This window comes from Ambystoma mexicanum, chromosome 12 (assembly GCF_040938575.1).
Source record: "Ambystoma mexicanum isolate Mex_15411 chromosome 12, UKY_AmexF1_1, whole genome shotgun sequence".
Taxonomy (NCBI): domain Eukaryota; kingdom Metazoa; phylum Chordata; class Amphibia; order Caudata; family Ambystomatidae; genus Ambystoma; species Ambystoma mexicanum.
In genome coordinates, this window is record NC_090936.1 from 1249292386 (window position 1) to 1249314597 (window position 22212).

A 22212-nucleotide genomic window follows, 5' to 3' on the forward strand; every position below is an offset into this window, starting at 1 on the left:
GAACATTACCACACACTATTTTGTAGCATAGTGTTAAGGATTGGCAATAGTTTTTCATTTAGAATAGGTCCTTTTTATTTGACTAGAGTCCACTAGAACTGTATTATGATTGGATGGTCGTAGCTTGCTCCCATTTTAGCTTTAGGTTTAGATTAGGTGTTTGTCTCCCCCATTTTTACAGTTTTGAACTGTGATCACTTGTGTCTCTTGCTTTGATACCATGCCTTCCTTACAGTCTGCAGAGAGTTCATTAGTGGTGTCTGACAAACAAAAAGGCCTCATCACCTTTACAACTTATGTGGCCCCTGTTTAGGCAGAAAGTACAGATTTCAAAGGGTTTCTCCTTGCACTCGGGTAGTCCTCGTCCCCAAAGGGAGAGCCACTCCCAGTGAGGTACCGCTTAACCAAAACCCTACGGAGGGTCTTGTGGAGCTGGCTCACTTCCCCAGCCTCAGTGGGGGTGGCACTCCCTTGGGGAGATGGGAACCATTTCTTGGATTGACACATAGTGCAGTGGCAAGGCTGACTATTGCCAGAACTTAGTGTGAGGAGAATCAAACCTGTTGTGAGGCTGAGCGGAAGCGCGCCTGTTGTGAGGCAGAGGAGCCGCGCGCCTGTTGTGAGGCAAAGGAGAGGCGGCGCGCCTGTTGTGAGGCAAGGCTCGCTAATCCAAGGCTGCATCAGGGATGCAGCTCTGCTCCCTGAAAGGTGCACGGCCTCAAAGGTTAGGGAGTGCAAAGGCAGCCGGCTCCATGTGCAAGTAACCTCAGCAAGGTTTCTCTTGTCTCCATTGGCTGCTGGTGGAGGTGTACCTTTTTGGGTTTTGGTTTACTGTATCACTAGAAATGACCTGCAGGTGTCGTTTGAATACTGTGACTGTCACCAATCTGACACAAGGTGGGTGGTGGCGTAACCATGGAGGCAGGCTGCTTCCACCCACAGGGTTCTGGGATCTATCGGGAGGATCCCCCAGCTATCCTCACCACATTAGATAGGAGTCAGGAAAAATTGTATTGTCCAGGTAAGTACCTGTTAAAGTAAATTGTAGAACAGTTTTAGGTAAGTTGTTGAAGTTCCCCAGGAATACAGGACGAAGACAGTAGGCAGTTTTGCGGTGAATCCCCGGTCCAGCGATGATGGTATTGCACCAGGGGACACAAAGGCCCCCTTGAAGGGACCCAGTGCCAGGTCTGAGACCCAGAAGGAGATGCAGCCCCCGAGGCTTCAGACCCCAGTGTAAGCACGTCTGCAGACCTCATCTACCATGGGCCACAGGGCTCCATGAGGGCAAGTATAGAGATTAACCCAACAACCCAGGGCCTAGAGTGAAGTACTCCGCCGCAAGTACAGCTCTCCTTTGGCAGAGTGAAGCATCCAGTCAACCATGGACTTGACAGCCAAAAAATAACGATCCCCCTCCTGGATGTGGGACGTACCTGCCAGAAGTGAACGCAACAATGGAAGTGGCTCCAGGAGCACAGATGACCCAGCACAAGCGGCTTCCAGTGGCTCAACCAACCAAGGGAGGCAGCCCACATAAGATGGTGCCACGCAGAAGACTACAGTAGGGGTGACGCACAGGAGACAGCGAGAGCTTCAAAAACCAAGGTGGAACTTGGTTTCCCTGAACAAAGGAAGCCCCAGGAATACAACGGCAGAGGGTGCGACCTAAGAAAAATACATTAGTGCCCAAGTTACTACCAAAGAGGTATATTGGGCTACCAATGCAGTAAATATGATTCCATTCCAGCTATGCCCAGCCTACTCCCCGATAGCAATGTACAGTGAAAGAATCACTCTACGGCAAAAGGGAGGGGCTTCAAAAACACCTCTGGGCTCAAAGCCTCAAAGGATACCGAAGGACCATATACCTTTTATGAGGGTGGATAAAAAGGTTGCCGTGACAGGGAGATTTCACTCTGATTGTAGGTCAGAAAAGCAAAATAAAGGGGAAAAAACAAAGATTTTTTTTCAAGAGGGAAAGCAGAATTTCCACAAAATGAAATTCTGCCTTGATGCCGAGTGCCAGGCGTCGGGGGGGCCTCTTGCGCCTGTGAACTTGCTCCAGAAGAAAGGGTCTGCTTTTGATCTAATGGACTCTTTGCTCAAGGTTCTTTAGGTTACATGTGGAACCATTTAACCACCTTTCTCTCTTTCCACGCTTCTGCCTTTCTGTTACCACCCCTACAACTTATTGGTGCCGCCACGTCATGTAAATGGCAAAGGGGCGCTTAACAAAGGACATGCAACAGATCATAGCATACGTAATTTCTTGGGAACGCCTCAATTTAGCATGTGTGGGTAGTGAGTCGCTGGGGACAGAGGTGATGCTAGAGGGGGATTAGAGAGGGTCTCCCTGGAGCCCTGTCCTCCTCTCAGAGAATAGGGTGCTCACTTCTTCCTGGAACCCATGTCGCTACATTGAACTTCATTGCCCAGCAGCCCCCGGCTTGTCAGTGGAGGAGTGCTGGCCTTGCAAATAGGTTGCAGGATTAAGTCCCACTAACAGTCACAGGGAGAAACAATATATTGGCCACAAGAACAACCCTGTGCATGCTCACACCTGGGACTCCACTTCACATACTAGACCACAAAGGAGTGGACCAGGACACGGGCCACAGTGCACTCCTACACCATGCACTCTGGTGCCCATACTGCAGAAGACGCTGCCCCTGACAGCACAGATCCTGCAAACCCCATCATGCAGGTGTGTGCATGGTAATGCAGACAGCGCAGAGCTGCTGAGAAGGAATTTTCAAACTGATGTTGGACGCAGCGAACACCTTAGGAGCATTGCAGCCCTGCATGCAGGCTGATGGGAACACTACAGTAATTAGCCAATACAAAGGTACGGCTAATAACTTAACCAGTAGCCTGGCCTTGTCAAGAGGACGGGCAGCCCTCCCAGCCGGGGGTGGTAGATCTACCAGGGAGAGATCCCGGGCCAGTCCCAACCCTGAGGTGTACAGTGGAAGTTGTGATGGCTCAATTCCTGCTCCCAAGTGCCGGCATGTTTCTGTCCAGTCCACATAATAACTTCAGCCATATCTCCATTGCAAGATGTTTACCAGCGTTTATCTTTTTCCTTTCAAAGACCCTCGATCTGAACAGACCAACTGAAGCATCAGAGACTGAACCCTAATCCTGCGGCTTGCAGAGCGGAGTCCTAATCGGCATCTATCCTCACAGGGAAGAAGAGCAGGGAGAGAGAAGCCACTACACCCAGACGATGCTATGCCACAAGTGATGGCAGACAGCAGAAGGAAGAGGGCGAGCAATAAGCCAGACTCCTACACAGTACTGCCAGAGAACACCAGCAAGTACACGTTGGGATTGAAAAACTCCCTAGACCACCAGGGACCATTGGGGGAATACCAAACCCCTGCATCATGGAATTTACCTCGGTGACACCTGGAACTAGAACGTGGAGCACTGCTTTCCCGTGCCGCCTCTCCAGTACTCAACGGACCCGTGCGGAAATAGTGGGCAGGGTCTTAGTCCATTACTTAAGACTTTTCACATTACACACACACACTGAGTGGGGAAGACTAGGCCAGATCGGCCGGGATTGTCTCTCTCTCCCTGGCCTAAAGAGTGAGGTATACGCAGGAAGTGTGGATTATTCAAGTTAGGTCAATGGTGGTGATGAAGAATGACCGAGACCAGCAGGACGGAGGAAGGAGCTGCAGAGTGCGCAGGTGATGTTTGGAGCAGGTGAGCTATTGGCTAGAGAGTGAAAGTGTGTACTGCAGTGTGAGAGTGCATGTTTGTGTGGCGCATGTGATTAGAAAGATTAGTGTAAGTAGTGTCTTTGAAGAGAATGGAAATGAGTAAAAGGAGGGTGTGGTGTGGAAGGGAAAAAAGGGGCATTAATTAGTGGGAGGAGGGGAAACATCAAATGGTGGAGGCAATACCAAGAAGTCGTGAGAACATCAGAGGGATAGGAGATTAGCTGGAGAAATGCAGCAAAGGGGATACAGGCAAAGAGTAGGAAAGGGAGAGGCGAGAGTGAGCGTGTTATACGGGGAGTCCAACGGGGTATCTGTAAGGCACAATTCTCTAATCCCAGTGAAACGCTAATCACTGGATAGTGTCAGGAAAGTTAGGAAATCCCTCAGGGAGTTCAGCGAGGTAAGACACTCTACCTTTAGGTCCCATCCACTAGGGGTCAATGTTCGGTATCTAGTAGCCTGGGGTCAGCGAGGCCTGGGTTAGCATGGCGGTACGACACGAGAGGGATGGCCTTAGGGCCCAAAAGAAGTTAAATGAAAACCCTTGAACCAACTCTGAGACTGGAAATGATTCTTCTACCATCTGTGACATTAACAAGAGGAAATTAAAGTATCAGAGAGGATAACCAATCCCAGTGGAGAAAACACAGTAGCCTGGGGGAAGAACCAAACAGAATTGGTCTTACAAAATACCCCCAAAATAAGAGTTTGGGAAGGCTCATTCATGTTCTTGGACCTGGAGGAATCAAACATGCCTACTGATGTCCCCTTAAAAAAAGGGGAGATTGCTGGAGAGAGTAAGACTGGAGGAAGGCGGGGCAAGCCGGGGCGAGGGAGAGGCTGGAAGGGGCGAGGGAGGGGCTGAAAGGGGCGAGGGAGAGGCTGGAAGGGGCGAGGGAGATGCTGGAAGGGGCGAGGGAGGGTGTCATGATCACTGCTTCCAAGGGGCTGGGACTAGCCCAACGTCCTTGGAAGCAGCCCTCTAACCTTCATCCTAGGCACCAGCCGGTCCCCATTGGGACCTTTTGGACCTTGTCCTGGCGCCGGTGGCACCAGGCTCATCAAAATCACTGGTCCCGGCACTGGAAGCGCCGGGCTCATAACATGTATAAAGATGCTTGGGTGGACTTACCTGGAGCAGACCATGCTGCTTACTTACCAGCCATATGGGAATCCTCTACGAGCCGGGACTAGTTTCTTACCTGGGTGGGGCAGGCTCCACTCCCTAGAAACAACACTGGAACTCTTCTAGAACAGGAACTCTTTTCTTTCCTGGGCGAGGCAGTGGAGGAAGACGCCTCATCACTCCAAGGCTATTTAAACCACACCCGATTGATGCAACGTGCTTCACGTTATTCTGCATCTGCAGCAGAACGCTCACCGTGTCGGTTCCAGTCTTCATTCTTCCGATCCTGAACCTGTGAGAACAAAAGCTTACCTTTCTTGTATCCAGCCTTCAGAAGCACCTGCAAAGACAAAGAAACAACAGGTTAGCACAGCAACCTTCACTCGCAGCGCTTTCCTCCATCGGCAGTTACCAACTCTTCGCGCTGCTCCTCTGCCATTATAAAAGCCTGTGAAGACAAAAGCATAATTATTCCTGTGGGGAATTTACCTACCGGCACCCCTCGAATTCCGGTTTTCTTCAACGCTGCATTCCTGCACCTGAAAGAGAAAAGGAGAGATATTAGGCAGGCTATTTACTCACGCGCCATCGCGCCCTCCACAATTAGGCGCCTGCAAATACCCCGGCGTTTTCCAGAGTCTCTTCAGCATCCGAACTCATACCTGCAAAAGAAAAGAGACAGTTGGAGTGCATTTCGAAAGCAGGCAACAGGCACTTACTTACGCACTCCCAAGCGCTTCATTCCTATGCGCTGGCTCGAACTCCGGCTCTTTTCAAACCACCATCTTCCGCCTCAAGAGCCCTGCAAGACAAAAGGCACCATTTGAAAAGAACATTATACAGAGCCCTATTCCATACTAACGTGCCCACGCACCTAAAGACTGTAAGGACATTAAAGGTGCCCGGAAACTCACCGTTCGTGCAGTTAACGACGGTTAGCAATCCTCTGAAGTCAAGAGGCCTACGTTTCAACCCAGTGAAGGAACTGGTAACGGCACCCTGCACCAGACGCAGATGGAGAGTCCAGCATTCACCTATCTAAGGTGAGCACGTTGACCTTGGGGCTCCACGGAAAAGTGAGAAGGGGAGAGAGAGAGACACCGGACAATCCCAGGTCATTAACCCCATATTCTTTCACCTGCAGACATCTTACTCTTCGAGTTAGACACACAGTGCGAAGAGGCCCAGCCCCGGAGCCAATCGAGTCCTGCACTTCACTTTTCAAGATACAGTTACCACCCTGCCAAGACCAGCGCCTCCGTGGGAATCAGGTGAGCGTTAGAGAACGCGAAGCCCACCGCAAAACTCCTACCCAGGCGCAATGGAAACCTCAGATACCGATCAATTGGCCCGGTTACTTGGCGAACTAAAAGCGGAAGTACATGCAGCTCGTCAGGAAACTAACGCTCTAAGAAGAGAGCTGATTATATCCAAGGAGCGAACAGATGACCTCGCTAGGCAATTGCTACAAACGCAGGCAGGACAAACACCTCTGCCCGCTTCAGGAGGAAACTGTAACGCTCACCTGATTCCCACGGAGGCGCGGGTCTTGGCAGGAAGATGTCCGTAACACGAAACGTGATGTGCAGGATTCGGTTGGCTTCTGGGGTCGAACCTCTCCGCACTGTGTGTCGAACTCGAAGGGTGAGGTTTCTGCAGGTGAAATAATATGGGGATTAAAGGTCTGGGTTGTTGAATGTCCCTATCTCTCTCCTCCCAGCTTGTCTGTTGAACCCCCCTCCCAGGTCAACTTGCTCACCTTAGATAGGTGAATGCTGGGCTCTCCATCTGCGTCTAGTGCAGGGTGCCGTTGCCAGTTCCTTCACTGGTGAAACGTTAGCCTCTTGACTTCAGAGGATGAGTACCGTCGTTGTCTGCACGACCGGTAAGTTTCTGGACACCTTTAGTCTGTAAGTATGGCAAGCGCTCTTACTGTCTCTTTCTTTGTCTTTGCAGGCGACGATGCAGAAAGAAGAAATCCGGAAATCGCCATGTGCCGGTGAGTGTAACACTGCTGTTGTCTATGCAGGTGAAGATGCAGTGTGAAGAATCCGAAATGCACAGCGTGCCGGTAAGTAGAATAATGCCATTTATCTTTGTGCAGATGCAGCGTGAAGAATCCGGAATGCACGGCGTGCCGGTAAGTAAAACAACGCTGTTTGTCTTTGTGCAGATGCAGCGTGAAGAATCCGGAATGCACGGCGTGCCGGTAAGTAAAATAATGCTGTTTGTCTTTGTGCAGATGCAGCGTGAAGAATCCGGAATGCACGGCGTGCCGGTAAGTAAAGTAATGCTGTTTGTCTTTGCAGGCGAAGGTGCAGCGCAGCGTGAGACACGGCCGCTGCCGATGGATCAGGTAAGCAAACACTGCGTGTGAAAGTTCGTTCTGCTAACCTGTTGTTTCTGATCTTTTGCAGGTGCTGATGTTGCTCGGGTACCGGAATGGTGAGTATAATTCTTGCAGGTTCAGGATCCAAAGAAGAAAAGCTGGAGCAGACTCGGTGAGCGTTCTGCTGCAGATGCAGAATAACGCGAAGCACGTTTCCTCAATCGGGTGTGGTTTAAATAGCCTTGGAGTGATGAGGCGTCTCCTTCCACGGCCCCGCCTAGGTAAGAAAAGAGTTCCAGTGGAGTGGAGCTGGCCCACCCAGGTAAGAAAAGTAGTCCCAGTCCCCCGAGGACTTTTAAGAGTCTGGCAAGTCAGCAGCATGGTCTGCCGCAGGTAAGTCCACCCAAGCATCTTCACACCTATGATGAGCCCGGCGCTTCCAGTGCCGGGACCAAGGCTTCTGATGAGCCTGGTGCCACCGGCGCCAGGACAAGGTCCAAAAGGTCCCTGTGGGGACCGGCTGGTGCCTAGGATCAGGGTTAGGGGCCTGCTTCCAAGGACGTTGGACTGATCCTGGCTCCTTGGAAGCAGTGATCATGACAGAAACTATCCTTCAGCATCCTCCACAAACCCAGTGCAAATCAATCTACCCGGTAATGTGCCCTTGGCTCCGCCCGAACGCTTTTCTGGTGACCCAAAGAGATTTGCAGTGTTCATTAACCAGTGCCGCTTACACTTCTTATGTAGGCCAGCAGCCTTCCCAACAGATCAGGCCAAGGTGGCCTTCGTGCTTTCTTATCTCAGTGGCAGTGCCGCAGATTGGACGATCCCTTTAGTCACTCAGGATGATCCGGTTCTTCATAATTTCCAGGCTTTCCAGTCCAGCATGGAGAAACTGTTCGCAAGACATTCTCAAGGGCAGGCCTTGGACAATAAACTCCTTTCGTTACGACAGGGTAATCAAGACCTTTTGACTTACATCGCATCATTCAACAGACTTATAGTGGAAACTCAATGGCCTGAGGATAAGAGAATTACGCTTTTCTACAGAGGCCTACGTGGAGAGCTCAAGGATGTGTTAGCTCAAGTTGTGAATCCTCCACAAGACTGCTCAGACTATATTGACCTAGTTGTTCAATTGGACCACAGATTACAGAACAGGAAGGCTGATCGTTCCAAATTTAATACCCGAGTGTTTTCCAAACCGCAGACCTTAGCTAGGGGAGTTGACACCGTGGAACCCATGCAAATAGGGGGCATGAAAGGACCATTAACCCAAAAAGAGTGAGAAAGGAGAAGACAGCTGCAATTATGCCTCTATTGCGGAAACTCGGGGCACTTTCTTCGAGACTGTCCAGTGAAACCAGCTAAGAAGGCTGTAGGAGCTGCAGTTACCTGTACCACTAATTCTGAGCAGGGAAACGACAAAGCCCGACAAGTGTAGAGGTCCTCTTGCCGAGCGTTAAAATCTGTTCCGTGACCTCGCATTTCGTGGTGCCTATGGTCCTCATTAGCCCTGAACGTCTGGATTGTTTGCATGCAATTGAAGCTTACATCGACAGCGGAGCAATCGGCAATTTTGTGGACCGTGAAATGGTATCAAGGATGAATCTACCTCTTTGTCCTAAGGCAGTAAAAGACGTCATTACTACAGTGGATGGCACGGAGATAGCCTCCGGACCAGTAACTCACACCACCCAAGAAGTGACGTTAGTGAGCCAAGATGGACACCGGGAGAAAATCGTGTTCGATGTGATCAAGGCCCCTCAGTTCCAGATCATTCTAGGAATTCCTTGGTTAGAGAAGCACAATCCTCAGATCGATTGGCGAGCAAAGACGGTTCAGATTCCTGAATGTATCCCCACTTGTTATCCTCGGCCCGACGTTTCACTGGCAGCAATCTCTTCTGAGGTTCCCCAACTACCTCCTGAATACCAGGAATTCCAAGACGTCTTTCAGAAGGACCAAGCTAACTCCCTGCCTCCTCATAGGTCTTACGACTGTCAAATAGAGCTGATACCCGGATCTACTCCTCCTTGCAGTAGGATTTATGCCCTCACCGAGCCAGAGAATCTCCACCTCAGACAATATCTGGACCAATACCTAGCTAACGGGTTTATCCGTCCTTCAAGATCCCCAGCTTCTTCGGCTTTGTTCTTCGTTCCGAAAAAGGAAGGAGACCTTAGAACTTGTATAGATTACCGCGCCCTGAACCAAATCACCGTTAAAAACAGATACCCGTTGCCTTTGATCCCTGAACTCCTGGACCAAGTCAAAAACGCATGTATATATACAAAGTTGGATCTCAGAGGAGCCTACCATTTGGTACGAGTAAAAGAGGGCGATGAATGGAAGACAACCTTCAGCACCAAGTATGGGCTGTTGAAGTTATGCCCTTTGGAGTATGCAACGCTCCGGCCGCCTTCCAGTATTTTATGAATGACGTCCTCAGAGAACTCATAGATCTGTGTGTAGTTGTCTATATTGACGACATCCTCGTCTATTCACCATCTGAAGAGGAACATCGGAAACACGTTAAAGAGGTCCTCGAGAGATTGCGTCAACATAACCTTTTTGCTAAGCTTGAAAAATGCGTTTTCAACGTAACTGAAGTTGAATTCCTGGGATTCATACTGTCGCCTAACAGAGTCCATATGGATTCAAAAAAGGTTGATGCAATCATCAAGTGGCCTTCACCAACCTCTGTAAAAGGAGTTCAAAGCATGTTAGGCTTCGCTAACTTTTACCGCAGGTTCATTCCCGAATTCTCTCGAATAGTCCAGCCCATCACCGCTCTGTTAAAGAAAAACAAACGTTTTGAGTGGTCTACAGAGGCGGAACAAGCTTTCCAAGACTTAAAAGCTAAATTCATCTCTGCACCTGTTCTGAAACATCCCCGCCCAGAACTCCTCTACATCGTTGAAACAGATGCTTCTAGTCTTGCTATGGGGCAGTTTTATCACAAAGGGATCCAGTTACACACCAATTACATCCTGTAGCCTTTTGGTCCCGCAAATTCTCGGATCCCGAGATCAACTATTCAATTACAGACAAGGAACTTTTAGCTATCAGATCGGCCTTTAAGGCCTGGCGGCATTACCTTTTGGGAGCCAGACACACAGTCACCGTAATGACAGATCACTGCAACTTACAATATCTGAAGACGGCCAAAGCTCAGTCTTCCAGGCAGCTCCGCTGGGCTCTGTTTTTGGCTGAGTTTGACTTTATAATTACTTATCGACCAGGCAGTAAAAACGGAAAAGCAGATGCCCTCTCCCGGATGGGAATAGATTGAACACTTGACCAATCCTGAACCAATACCCATAATCCCTGAACAAAGAGTTTTGGGTTTGGTCAGCGCTCAATCCCTTGAAGACATCGAGACAACGGTCAAATCACTCCTAACTCCGGCAGAATTACAGGACTGGCAACTCAAGGGGAAGGACTTCTCAGTGGATCAAGACCTACCATATTTCCGAGGACGATTGTACTTGCCCTGTGAGAAAATACAAAAACAGGTAATCTCCTGTTATCATGACTCATTAATGGAGGGCCACCCTGGCATTACCAAAACCATGGAAAAGGTCAAAAGACATTTCTGGTGGCCATCATGGAAGAAGGACATTAGAGACTTTGTAATCTCCTGCGGTGTGTGTGCTCAGAATAAAAGCCAGAAGGAGAAACCAGCCGGCCTCTTACACCCGCTTGACATCCCTCCCTGTCCATGGCATACCCTGTCCATGGATTTCATCACTGACTTACCTCCGTGCTCAGGATATAATACCATTTTAGTAGTCGTGGATCTATTCTCCAAGATGGCTCACTTCATTCCCCTAAATGGCCTACCTTCAGCTTCAGTGTTAGCCCGAGAATTCTTAGAAAACATTGTTCGGTTACACGGTTTTCCCTCGGTTTTGGTCTCCGATAGAGGAAGTCAATTCATCTCCCACTTTTGGCGAAGTTGCTGTCGCTTAGCCCAGATTGATGTGAGACTTTCAACTAGTCACCATCCCCAAACTGACAGACAAACCGAGAGGACAAATCAAACTCTGGAGCAATATTTACGTTGCATGCTCCAACAAACTGAAAACCCTTGGAAGGACATCGTTTGGATCGCTGAATATGCTTATAACAATTCGATCCATTCTGGAACCGGGAAGACTCCCTTCTTCCTGTTATACGGAACCCATCCTAAGACCTCTAACCTGGATCCTCCCCAAAAACTCGAAACACCTGCTGTGGATCACTTGCACTCGGTGATCACTCATGCTTTTAAAGAAGCCACTGCCCATCTGCAAAGAGCTAAAGCACTATACAAAAAAAGAGCGGATCTACACGGTAAAGAGGCCCCTCACTACTCTGTGGGAGATCAGGTCTGGTTATCCACTAAGCACCTGCCTCTAAAAGGACCCAGCACTTTCATCCCGAGATACCTAGGACCCTATCTCATCTCTGCCATAATTAATCCGGTGGCTGTCAAATTGGAATTGCCTTCTCATATGAAAATACATCCAGTATTCCATGTCTCCCTACTAAAACCAGTACAACCAGAAACCTGAATGACCAAACTCCCAGAACCTGTTCTAGTGGATGGAGAACTTGAGTTCGAAGTAAAGAACATCCTAGACTCCAAAATCTCCAAATCTAAGTTATACTACCTGGTTGATTGGAAAGGATACGGCCCCCAGGAAAGGTCTTGGGAACCCTCAGAACATGTCCATGCACCTCGTCTGGTCAAGAAATTCCATCTAAATCACCCTGACAAGCCAAAACCCCCGGAGAAGACGCGCTTGGGAGGGGCCTTGAGGGGGGGTGCTGTCATGATCACTGCTTCCAAGGGACTAGGACCAGCCCAACGTCCTTGGAAGCAGGCCTCTAACCTTTATCCTAGGCACCAGCCGGTCCCCATTGGGACCTTTTGGACCTTGTCCTGGCGCCGGTGGCACCAGGCTCATCAAAATCACTGGTCCCGGTACTGGAAGCGCCGGGCTCATAACATGTATAAAGATGCTTGGGTGGATTTACCTGCAGCAGACCGTGCTGCTTACTTACCAGCCATATGGGAATCCTCTACGAGCCGGGACTAGTTTCTTACCTGGGTGGGGCAGGCTCCACTCCCTAGAAACAACACTGGAACTCTTCTAGAACAGGAACTCTTTTCTTTCCTGGGCGAGGCAGTGGAGGAAGACGCCTCATCACTCCAAGGCTATTTAAACCACACCCGATTGATGCAACGTGCTTCGCGTTATTCTGCATCTGCAGCAGACCGCTCACCGTGTCGGTTCCAGTCTTCATTCTTCCGATCCTGAACCTGTGAGAACAAAAGCTTACCTTTCTTGTATCCAGCCTTCAGAAGCACCTGCAAAGACAAAGAAACAACAGGTTAGCACAGCAACCTTCACTCGCAGCGCTTTCCTCACCTGATCCATCGGCAGTTACCAACTCTTCGCGCTGCTCCTCCGCCATTATAAAAGCCTGTGAAGACAAAAGCATAATTATTCCTGTGGGGAATTTACTTACCGGCACCCCTCGAATTCCGGTTTTCTTCAACGCTGCATTCCTGCACCTGAAAGAGAAAAGGAGAGACATTAGGCAGGCTATTTACTCACGCGCCATCGCGCCCTCCACAATTAGGCGCCTGCAAATACCCCGGCGTTTTCCAGAGTCTCTTCAGCATCCGAACTCATACCTGCAAAAGAAAAGAGACAGTTGGAGTGCATTTCGAAAGCAGGCAACAGGCACTTACTTACGCACTCCCAAGCGCTTCATTCCTATGCGCTGGCTCGAACTCCGGCTCTCTTCAAACCACCATCTTCCGCCTCAAGAGCCCTGCAAGACAAAAGGCACCATTTGAAAAGAACATTATACAGAGCCCTATTCCATACTAACGTGCCCACGCACCTAAAGACTGTAAGGACATTCAAGGTGCCCGGAAACTCACCGTTCGTGCAGTTAACGACGGTTAGCAATCCTCTGAAGTCAAGAGGCCTACGTTTCAACCCAGTGAAGGAACTGGTAACGGCACCCTGCACCAGACGCAGATGGAGAGTCCAGCATTCACCTACCTAAGGTGAGCACGTTGACCTTGGGGCTCCACGGAAAAGTGAGAGGGGGAGAGAGAGAGAGAGATACCCGACAATCCCAGGTCATTAACCCCATATTCTTTCACCTGCAGACATTTTACTCTTCGAGTTAGACACACAGTGCGAAGAGGCCCAGCCCCAGAAGCCAATCGAGTCCTGCACTTCACTTTTCAAGATACAGTTACCACCCTGCCAAGACCAGCGCCTCCGTGGGAATCAGGTGAGCGTTACAGGGGGGCTGAAAGGGACGAGGGAGAGGCTGAAAGGGGCGAGGGAGGGCTGTAAATCCTGGAAGAGGAAAACTAACCAAAATGGCAGCAATGCCCCTCTGAACTCCATGTGGGGAAGTTGAGCGCTAAAGCCTACGACTTCCTACCAATGACCCCTGGGAAAAGATAAGAGGTACCAGGCCCTGGCAGGATGGGCCAATGCCCAGGAGAGAAACCTGCTGTGAATGCTGGACAAGTAGCCTAGGAGAGAGGCCTACTGAGAGTCCTAAAACCCATGGCCCAGGAGAGAGGCCTACTGAGAGTCATATAACCCGCGGGCCAGGAGAGAGGCCTACTGAGAGTCCTAAACCCCGCGGCCCAGGTGAGAGCCCTATTGAGAGTCCTATAACCCGTGGCCCAGGAGAGAGGCCCATAGTAAATACTGAAGCCAAGGTCCAGGGGCACCTTTAGGGAATCCTGAAGTCCAGATCCTCGAGAGACCATCTGAATCCAGAAATGTATAGCCTGGGAGAACTAGGGGAAAGTCAGTTTACTTATAGTAGATTAGGGACAGACTTGGAACAGGTGATTTGTGAATGGTTTCCTTTGGCCATTCTTTGGAACGTTGTAATTCCCTTAGGGTAGCCAACAGGCAACAGCCTCCTAAAGGTTAATTCCCTTAGGGCAGTCAAAACAGCTTCCTAAAGGTTAATTCCCTTAGGGCAGCCAAAACAGCCTCCTAAAGGTTACTTCCCTTAGGGTAGCCAAGAGGCAACATCCTCCTAAAGGTTAATTCCCTTAGGGTAGCCAAGAGGCAAGAGCCTCCTAAAGGTTAATTCCCTTAGGGTAGCCAAGAGGCAAGAGCCTCCTAAAGGTTAATTCCCTTAGGGTAGCCAAGAGGCAACATCCTCCTAAAGGTTAATTCCCTTAGGGTAGCCAAGAGGCAAGAGCCTCCTAAAGGTTAATTCCCTTAGGGTAGCCAAGAGGCAACATCCTCCTAAAGGTTAATTCCCTTAGGGTAGCCAAGAGGCAAGAGCCTCCTAAAGGTTAATTCCCTTAGGGTAGCCAAGAGGCAAGAGCCTCCTAAAGGTTAATTCCCTTAGGGTAGCCAAGAGGCAACATCCTCCTAAAGGTTAATTCCCTTAGGGTAGCCAAGAAGCAAGAGCCTCCTAAAGGTTAATTCCCTTAGGGTAGCCAAGAGGCAACATCCTCCTAAAGGTTAATTCCCTTAGGGTAGCCAAGAGGCAAGAGCCTCCTAAAGGTTAATTCCCTTAGGGTAGCCAAGAGGCAACAGCCTCCTAAAGGTTAGGTTTGAGACCTTTTTTTTGTTGCCCAAGCAGTTGGAGGATTATTCATTAGATGTAGGGTGCACCTAGAGCGGAGAGGACTTATTCAAACATGTTTGGACCTTTTATATTTTGGGGGTGAGGGGGGTTCTAATGGCCCGCCAGTTAGTTTGGCCCGGTCTAACAGTTTTATTCAGAAGTTCCTCTTTAGTTTTAGAGTACCCTAGTACCTATTAGCAGTTCCTCACCCTGGCCATTTTGGTATTGGAATCCAGATATGCTTGAACCCTAGTTTGTGGCTATGTTGCAACGGTAGACTATCAAGTTGCCTATTGAAGCTGTCCCGAAGAATAACTTGGTCATTTGCCATTCTTTATTCCTCATAGCGGTACCGTGGCCTGGGCTTGTGTGGAAAATCAGATTTTGCACCCTTTCACCTGTTGTAGAAATTGAACTTGGCTAATGCTGGCATGAGTCTCCTGTCTGTCTGGGCAGTGCATGTACCATTTAGCTGGTAGAAGCCCAATCAGGCTGAAACAGTCATCAATACCATTGTATAGGTGCTTTATGCGTCTTCACCGTTCATGTAAAGGGTAAGCGAGAAATCTCTAATAAATCACTAGTCTTTTTTTCTGCAGCTAAACAAGGAATGTCCTGGCCAATAGAGTGCTGATGCCAGAGCTGTCATTGCTGTCTTGCATCCTTATTGAGTCCAGGAATGTACTGGCCAATGTAGTGCTGATACCAGAGCTGTCATTGCTGTCTTGCATTCTTATCTGTCCAGGAATGTCCTGGCCAATAGAGTGCTGATGCCAGAGCTGTCATTGCTGTCTTGCATCCTTATTGAGTCCAGGAATGTACTGGCCAATGGAGTGCTGATACCAGAGCCGTCATTGCTGTCTTGCATTCTTATCCATCCAGGAATGTCCTACCCAATGTATTGCTGATACCAAAGCTGTCATTGCTGTCTTGCATCCTTATCCCTCCAGGAATGTCCTGGCCAATGTAGTGCTGATACCAGAGCTGCCATTGCTGTCTTGCATTCTTATCCATTAGAACGTGTCTAACAATTGCTAACCGTTGGCCTTTTTGAATTGCAGTTACCCACAAGAAAAGAGACCAGCCCATGTGGATAAAGCCAGAATATTCAGGTATGCATCATTTGATATTGCAAGCCTCGGGCTCTCTAGCACAGAACTTTTGCCTTCCGCCGATAATCTTCTGGGGTGCATAATCCACATCTCGCAAGTAGGAATGACGCTTCCCGGCATCTATAAGGTGATAAGCAGATGCTGGTCAAAGAAATTACCTCTGTTCTGGTGGAGGTGAAATAAAAAATTTGTGAATAAAGTGGTTTTATTTTGCAATATTTAATAGTAAGGTTTCCCTCACAAGGTAAATCCTTTTCATTGTAAATGTGGTTGAACCGGACCACCATGTATTGGGTGTAAAGTAAAAGTGGTTGAACTAACTGGACACCCATGCATTGAGTGTGTTGTAGACGTGGTTGAACTGGACCACCATGTATTGGGTGTGATGTAAATGTGGTTGAACTGGACCACAATGCATTGGGTGTGATGTAGACGTGGTTGAATTGGTCCACCATGCATTGGGTGTGATGTAAACATATTTGAACTGGACCACTGTGATGGTTGAGCTAAAACATGGCGCTGGTGCACAGTGCATTCTGGGAGAACTCAGAGCCATGATGGATATTTATCCATGCCTCAGTGGAAAGCTACACTTGCTTTGCGAAACAACATGTTTTCAACGTTATTCGCTGATGGGCTTGGAATGCAGGCCTTCCCAGCCAAGGACACGGCACTGGGAAAGCTAAGATCTGCAGGTGCCGGCTGGTACCTGATAGCAAAGTTTGTTTTGGGTTTGCTCGGCCTGTGCCAAGGTTTTGAGATGAGTTATGGAATTGTTTCCCGGGGCGTTTAGGAGAGAGAAGTGCTTTGCTCCTTGAGGTTACTGTCGGTTGACCCAGCTGGCAACCAACGGTCACCCATCAATGCGCAAGCGCATTGCCAGAAGGTTCGAGAAGTTGCCACCCCTTGTTGAGGAGGGCATATATGCGGAAGCCCTCAACGGTCAGACGGGATAAGCACAAAGACCTCAGTCGGAGGGGGGACGCTTCGGTCCGACACTCCTGTGGGTTGTTGTGTTCTTGGCCTGGCTGTTATCGGGGTCTTTCAGCCGCTTCTGGCGAGATGAAGTTCCATTAAGCTACGCCCATGGTGATGTATTTCTTTCTTTGACTTCTTTATGTTTTCTGTGATCTATGCCCATGTGAGTTGTACGAGTTATTTCTATGAACCTGTAAGCTTTGAATAAATAGCCGTAAAGAGCTGATTATCTTCTAAAGTGTGCGTGGCTGTGAATTATTGTGTCTGTTTTTGGGTTGAAGTATTTTCTCTATAATTGCACTGGCGATTTATGGTAGTTCCGTGCACTTTTCAGAGGAGAGCAATACAACCACCATGTATTGGGTGTGATGTAAATGTGGTTGAACTGGACCACCATGCATTGGGTGTGATGTAGACGTGGTTGAACTGGAACACCATGCATTGGGTGTGAAGTAAACCTGGTTGAACTAACTGGACCACCATGCATTGGGTGTGATATAGACATGGTTGAACTGGACCACCATGCATTGGGTGTGATGTAAACGTGGTTGGACTGGACCACCATGCATTGGGTGTGATGTAGACATGGTTGAACTGGACCACCATGTATTGGGTGTGATGTAAACTTGGTTGGACTGGAACACCATGCATTGGGTGTGAAGTAAACGTGGTTGAACTAACTGGACAACCATGCATTGGGTGTGATGTAGACGTGGTTCAACTGAAACACCATGCATTGGGTGTGAAGTAAACGTGGTTGAACTAACTGGACCACCATGCATTGGGTGTGATGTAGACATGGTTGAACTTGACCACCATGCATTGGGTGTGAAGTAAACGTAGTTGAATTAACTGGAACACCATGCATTGGGTGTGATGTAGAGATGGTTGAACTGGACCACCATGTATTGGGTGTGATGTAAACGTGGCTGAACTGGACCACCATGTATTGTGTGTGATGTATTTTTCGAAAGTGAACGCTCTGGTGCACGTTTTATCTTTCACTTGAGTGTGTGTTTACTGGACATTGACTGTCGCTTTGAAGGTGCAGTGAAAAAAAGATACTCCCATTAAGTGTCCTGTTGAAAAATCATATTGGGACATTGCATTGCTATTTGTTGAATGTGGAGAAATGCTCTTTTAACCCCCGGTCAGCTTGTGTAGTCGATTGTTCAGAATGGAGTCATTACCTGTAGTTAATGACTGTATTCAGAGGTTTTTAATTGGCTGAGAGGAAGCCAATAATGAACTCCATGTGCTAATATTTGTATGCCGTACATCCAGAGTTTGGGATTGCATCTAGCTGCTTGTATGTCTTTTGATTATATAATGTTGCAAAACTCTCCTTCTCTTCTTTCTAGGTGGTGCAAAGCCAATGAAAATGTGTTTGCAACAACTGGGTGTCCAGGGAAGATGAACAGCCAGCTTCTTGTGCATCATTTTGGGCACCCCCAGGTGAGGATACTGCTGCACATGTCTTTTCCCACATATTGACACTGTGCAGACTTCATGAATTTTACGCTTAGTTTGGAAAAAGCAGTTTTCCCACGTATATGCCCCCTGAATTGTATGATGCCCTGATGATTTTTCCCCATTGAGTTCCATCCAGGTCTTAATGGGGACGGAACTCTGTTTCTTTGTTCCCCTTTGCTGACCCACCTTAGTTTCCCTGAGTGAGTATTATCACCCAGTCAGTGTGACCAACATTTGGTTGAAGGCAGGTGTTAGGCAATGTTTGTATGCAGTACCCTCTGGGAACACTACGAAAAACTGACTACAGGTATAGGAAACCCAACCTTTAGTATAAGCTTGTACTACACAGGTTTGGTAGCATGTTGAGCAGCCAGGCTTATCTCAAGAGGGGTCAATGGGAGCTGCAGGGGAGTTACAGAGATTCACAGTGGCAAGTGTTCAAATAAACACTTACACTCAAGGTTTTGTGAATTAACAATTATTATTTTATTTATCAGTCAGTTAGAATAAGCCTTCTTCAGAAGGGAGCAACATAATAGTAACACACAAATACACTTCAGTACTGTACACTCTTAGTTTCTAAATCAGTAAAGACCCTTTTGGGATGGCTCACAGACACAACCTACACCCATAGGTGACTTCAATAACTAGGGTGCTGGGGACATTAATATCTTACTGTTGGCATTTAGAATACTCTTGGAAGCTGGTAAAAGGCAAAGGTTATTAGAACAAGAGACCACAAATATTCTTAAGCAGGCAAATACCTTTGGATCCCCACAGCAGAGTCATTCAGTATAATAGGCTAGGCCAAAGTCAATGGGCAAAAGTTAAGTAAGGTTAAGGTAAGTAGAAAAGTCTTTGCACAATGTTTTAGAAGTCTTTGAAGAAAAGAAGAATCAAATGTAGGGCCACAATCCGTTAGACTTGTGAGTGGTAGAAGATGCCAGCAACTCTACAGTAAGAGATAGGTTCTCTAAGACTTTGTACAGTACCATTGAATTGAAGGAAAGATGCAGCGGAAGACTTCTGTTCTAGTACAACTCTGCAGATCTCACTGTTCCTGGGCCTCAGTCGTGGGGACAAGAGAGAGGACTTCTGGGGACTCCTGCATTGCAATGGGACGGACATCGCTCGCAACTAGCAATCTTGAAATCAGTGGCTGTTCAGTGTTTCAGCTCATCGCGTCTACCGCAAATAGCAACACAGCGGTTCCTGGCTGTCGAGACAGACTTTCCTTGCTTCTGGGGTCCCGCACTCTGGTGAGGGGGTTCGGGCTCGGCCAGTCCTGCTTCCTGGGAGTTCGGAGGATCTTCCTGAAGCTCTAGGCCAATTTAAAAGCAACGCACACAATCTGGTGTTCCTCTCCCTGGCTATACGGTTTCCAGCAGCAACTCTGTGGAAATTCAACAAGCTCCGAGAAGGATGTCCAGGTGGCTTACTTTGGAGTTGATTGCTCCCACAAACTCAAGGGGAGAAGTCGTGCTTGCAGGGGTTCTCTGTCGATATGAATTTGGAGTTTCAGCCCAACAGCAGGGCTTCACCGGGCAAACCAACGGTCCAGGACTTTCATCAGGCGTCCTCTTCAAATTGTTCTTCGGTTCCTTCGTCCAGTGGTCGACTCTGCCTTCCCCAAGCCAAAAGCCTCGCCTTTTAGTCAGGTTTCTCCCATTAATTCCAGCCTATCTGTCAGTCACCCAGCAGGATGGCTGTCCTTGCCGGACAAGTCAGCCGACCAATCACTACAGTGTGCATTTGTGTCTCCTAGGAGAATAAGCACAGGGAGTATTCGGGCACCTCCCTTGCTTCCTGCCCCCGTCAGACACCCTAGAGCCAGAGGCAGGCTTCACTCGTGAATCCCGCCAAAGGCAAAGCGAACAATGGGACCAAACCTGGGTTGGCATGCAGAGTAAATCTAAGAAGGACCTTTACACAAAGAAATAGCAAAAAAAGACGACCAGGGCCATTTTTACAAAAATGGCACCCTTGGGTGCTTTACTGCAGCTGCGAGCGCAGCCAGCCATAAATGCACACCATGGTAGTTAAAACGAAACCACTGCCACCAGCCATTCAATGAGAAAAGGGTAACATAAAAATGTTACATGATAAGCTAGACAAAGGGGATACTAGGTAACCCCTCCAGCACCCGATGGTAAGATAGTGTGTGCTGGGTTTAGAAAGTTACAAATGTAAGTAAAGTCAATTTCACTTCACTGCTCTGGGAAACAGTAGTTTATCCCAGAGAAGGTATTTAAACCTTTGGGAAATCTAACAAGACTTCCCTGTGTCCCTGCACTGAAGGTGCTGTGTGCCACAATGTAAAGATGATGCCTATGGAGTTTGTCAGACTCCACAACAAAAATGAACACAAAGCTCAGAAATCAAACTAAAATACATGAGAGTGGGGAAAAAGAGGTCTCACTCCCTCCAGGTTAAAAAAAATCAAGTCCTCAAAATCCAGCAAAGTTGCTGGTGGTCTCTACGGTGGAGGGAATTAGCAAATTTTTGAGAATTCTCACAACAGCAGTGATATCTTACGTTGTGGCAGCACCATTTATTGCCATTCTACCACACAAGAAGCTGTTCTCGCTCCCTGAGAGAGCCCTAAAACCAGGACTCTGGTTTGTGTAAATCCTGTAGGAAAGAGGGAGAGAGCGAAAGAGAGATGAATAACTGGAGCTTTTTTATAGCATAAAGGGAATAACCAGCCCTACCGATAAGGGGAGTATTGTGTACTTTTACTCCCTAAGAATTGGCAAAAACTCACAACAAAAATAGGAAATGGACATGTAGAATCTTGCGCCCGCCCCTGCTTTTACCCTCTCAGCACCATGGATATCTTTGGACCAGTAGTGCACGTAGTACCACAGGAACGAAATTACTATTTTAACTGCCTGATTGTAAGAATTAAACATGTATTTTAATGTGCATGAATAACTAGCTGCAAAGAAATATATATTACAAAAACATTTCTGTATTTCAGTTTCGGAGAACTGGGAATACTGCTCACAGTTTTGGAGATTTAGAACTTATCTTGAGAACTGGGAATACTGCTCTCTGTTTTGGAGATTTAGAACTTATCTTGAGAACTGGGAATACTGCTCTCAGTTTTGGAGCTTTAGATCTTACCTGGAGAACTGGGAATACTGCTCTCTGTTTTGGAGATTTAGAACTTATCTTGAGAACTGGGAATACTGCTCTCAGTTTTGGAGATTTAGAACTTATCTTGAGAACTGGGAATACTGCTCTCAGTTTTGGAGATTTAGATCTTACCTGGAGAACTGGGAATACTGCTCTCAGTTTTGGAGCTTTAGATCTTACCTGGAGAACTGGGAATACTGCTCTCTGTTTTGGAGATATAGCCGCTCCAGAGGTCCTTGTGGGGCCTCGATGGAAACGCCCTGTAAGAGGTAGGAATTAGAACCTGGTGCGAATGATTTCTTTTTGCAATGTTCTCTCCCTAGATTTCTATGGGACCCCCAGTCTTTTTGCTTGTGTTGAAACCAGTCGTGACTTTTGGAGGTCATTAATCCCTTCTGCTTTGCTTCCCTTGTCCTTATGCTCATTCTTATGGGGCAACGGACTAGTGGCTATGACTGCCAGGACTGAGAGACATGTTTGTCAATTTTTTGTAGTGTTACAATTGCACATATCTCCTTATATTTATTTATTTTATTTATTTGCATTTTTAAAGCGCTCACACAGCCCAGGGGCATTGAGGCGCTGTTACAGGAATCTGTCTTAGCTGCGTATTTATAAAGTGCTTAATACCCAGAGGTTTCAAAGCGCGGACCCGGGGATCGAACCTGTGTTGCTTCCTGTTGTCTTGTTTGCAAGGCGAGCATGTTG

General features: G+C 48.0%; 1 protein-coding gene across 1 annotated transcript in view; it reads left to right on the plus strand.

Moving 5' to 3' along the window:
* NUP37 (nucleoporin 37) overlaps window positions 1–22212 on the plus strand; it is a 389676-nt gene that overhangs the window by 296912 nt on the left and 70552 nt on the right. Inside the window, exons 8-9 of the mRNA XM_069629932.1 lie at window positions 15865–15915; window positions 18255–18348. Coding sequence (XP_069486033.1) covers window positions 15865–15915; window positions 18255–18348 — 145 coding nt within the window. The remainder of the gene's footprint in view (window positions 1–15864; window positions 15916–18254; window positions 18349–22212) is intronic.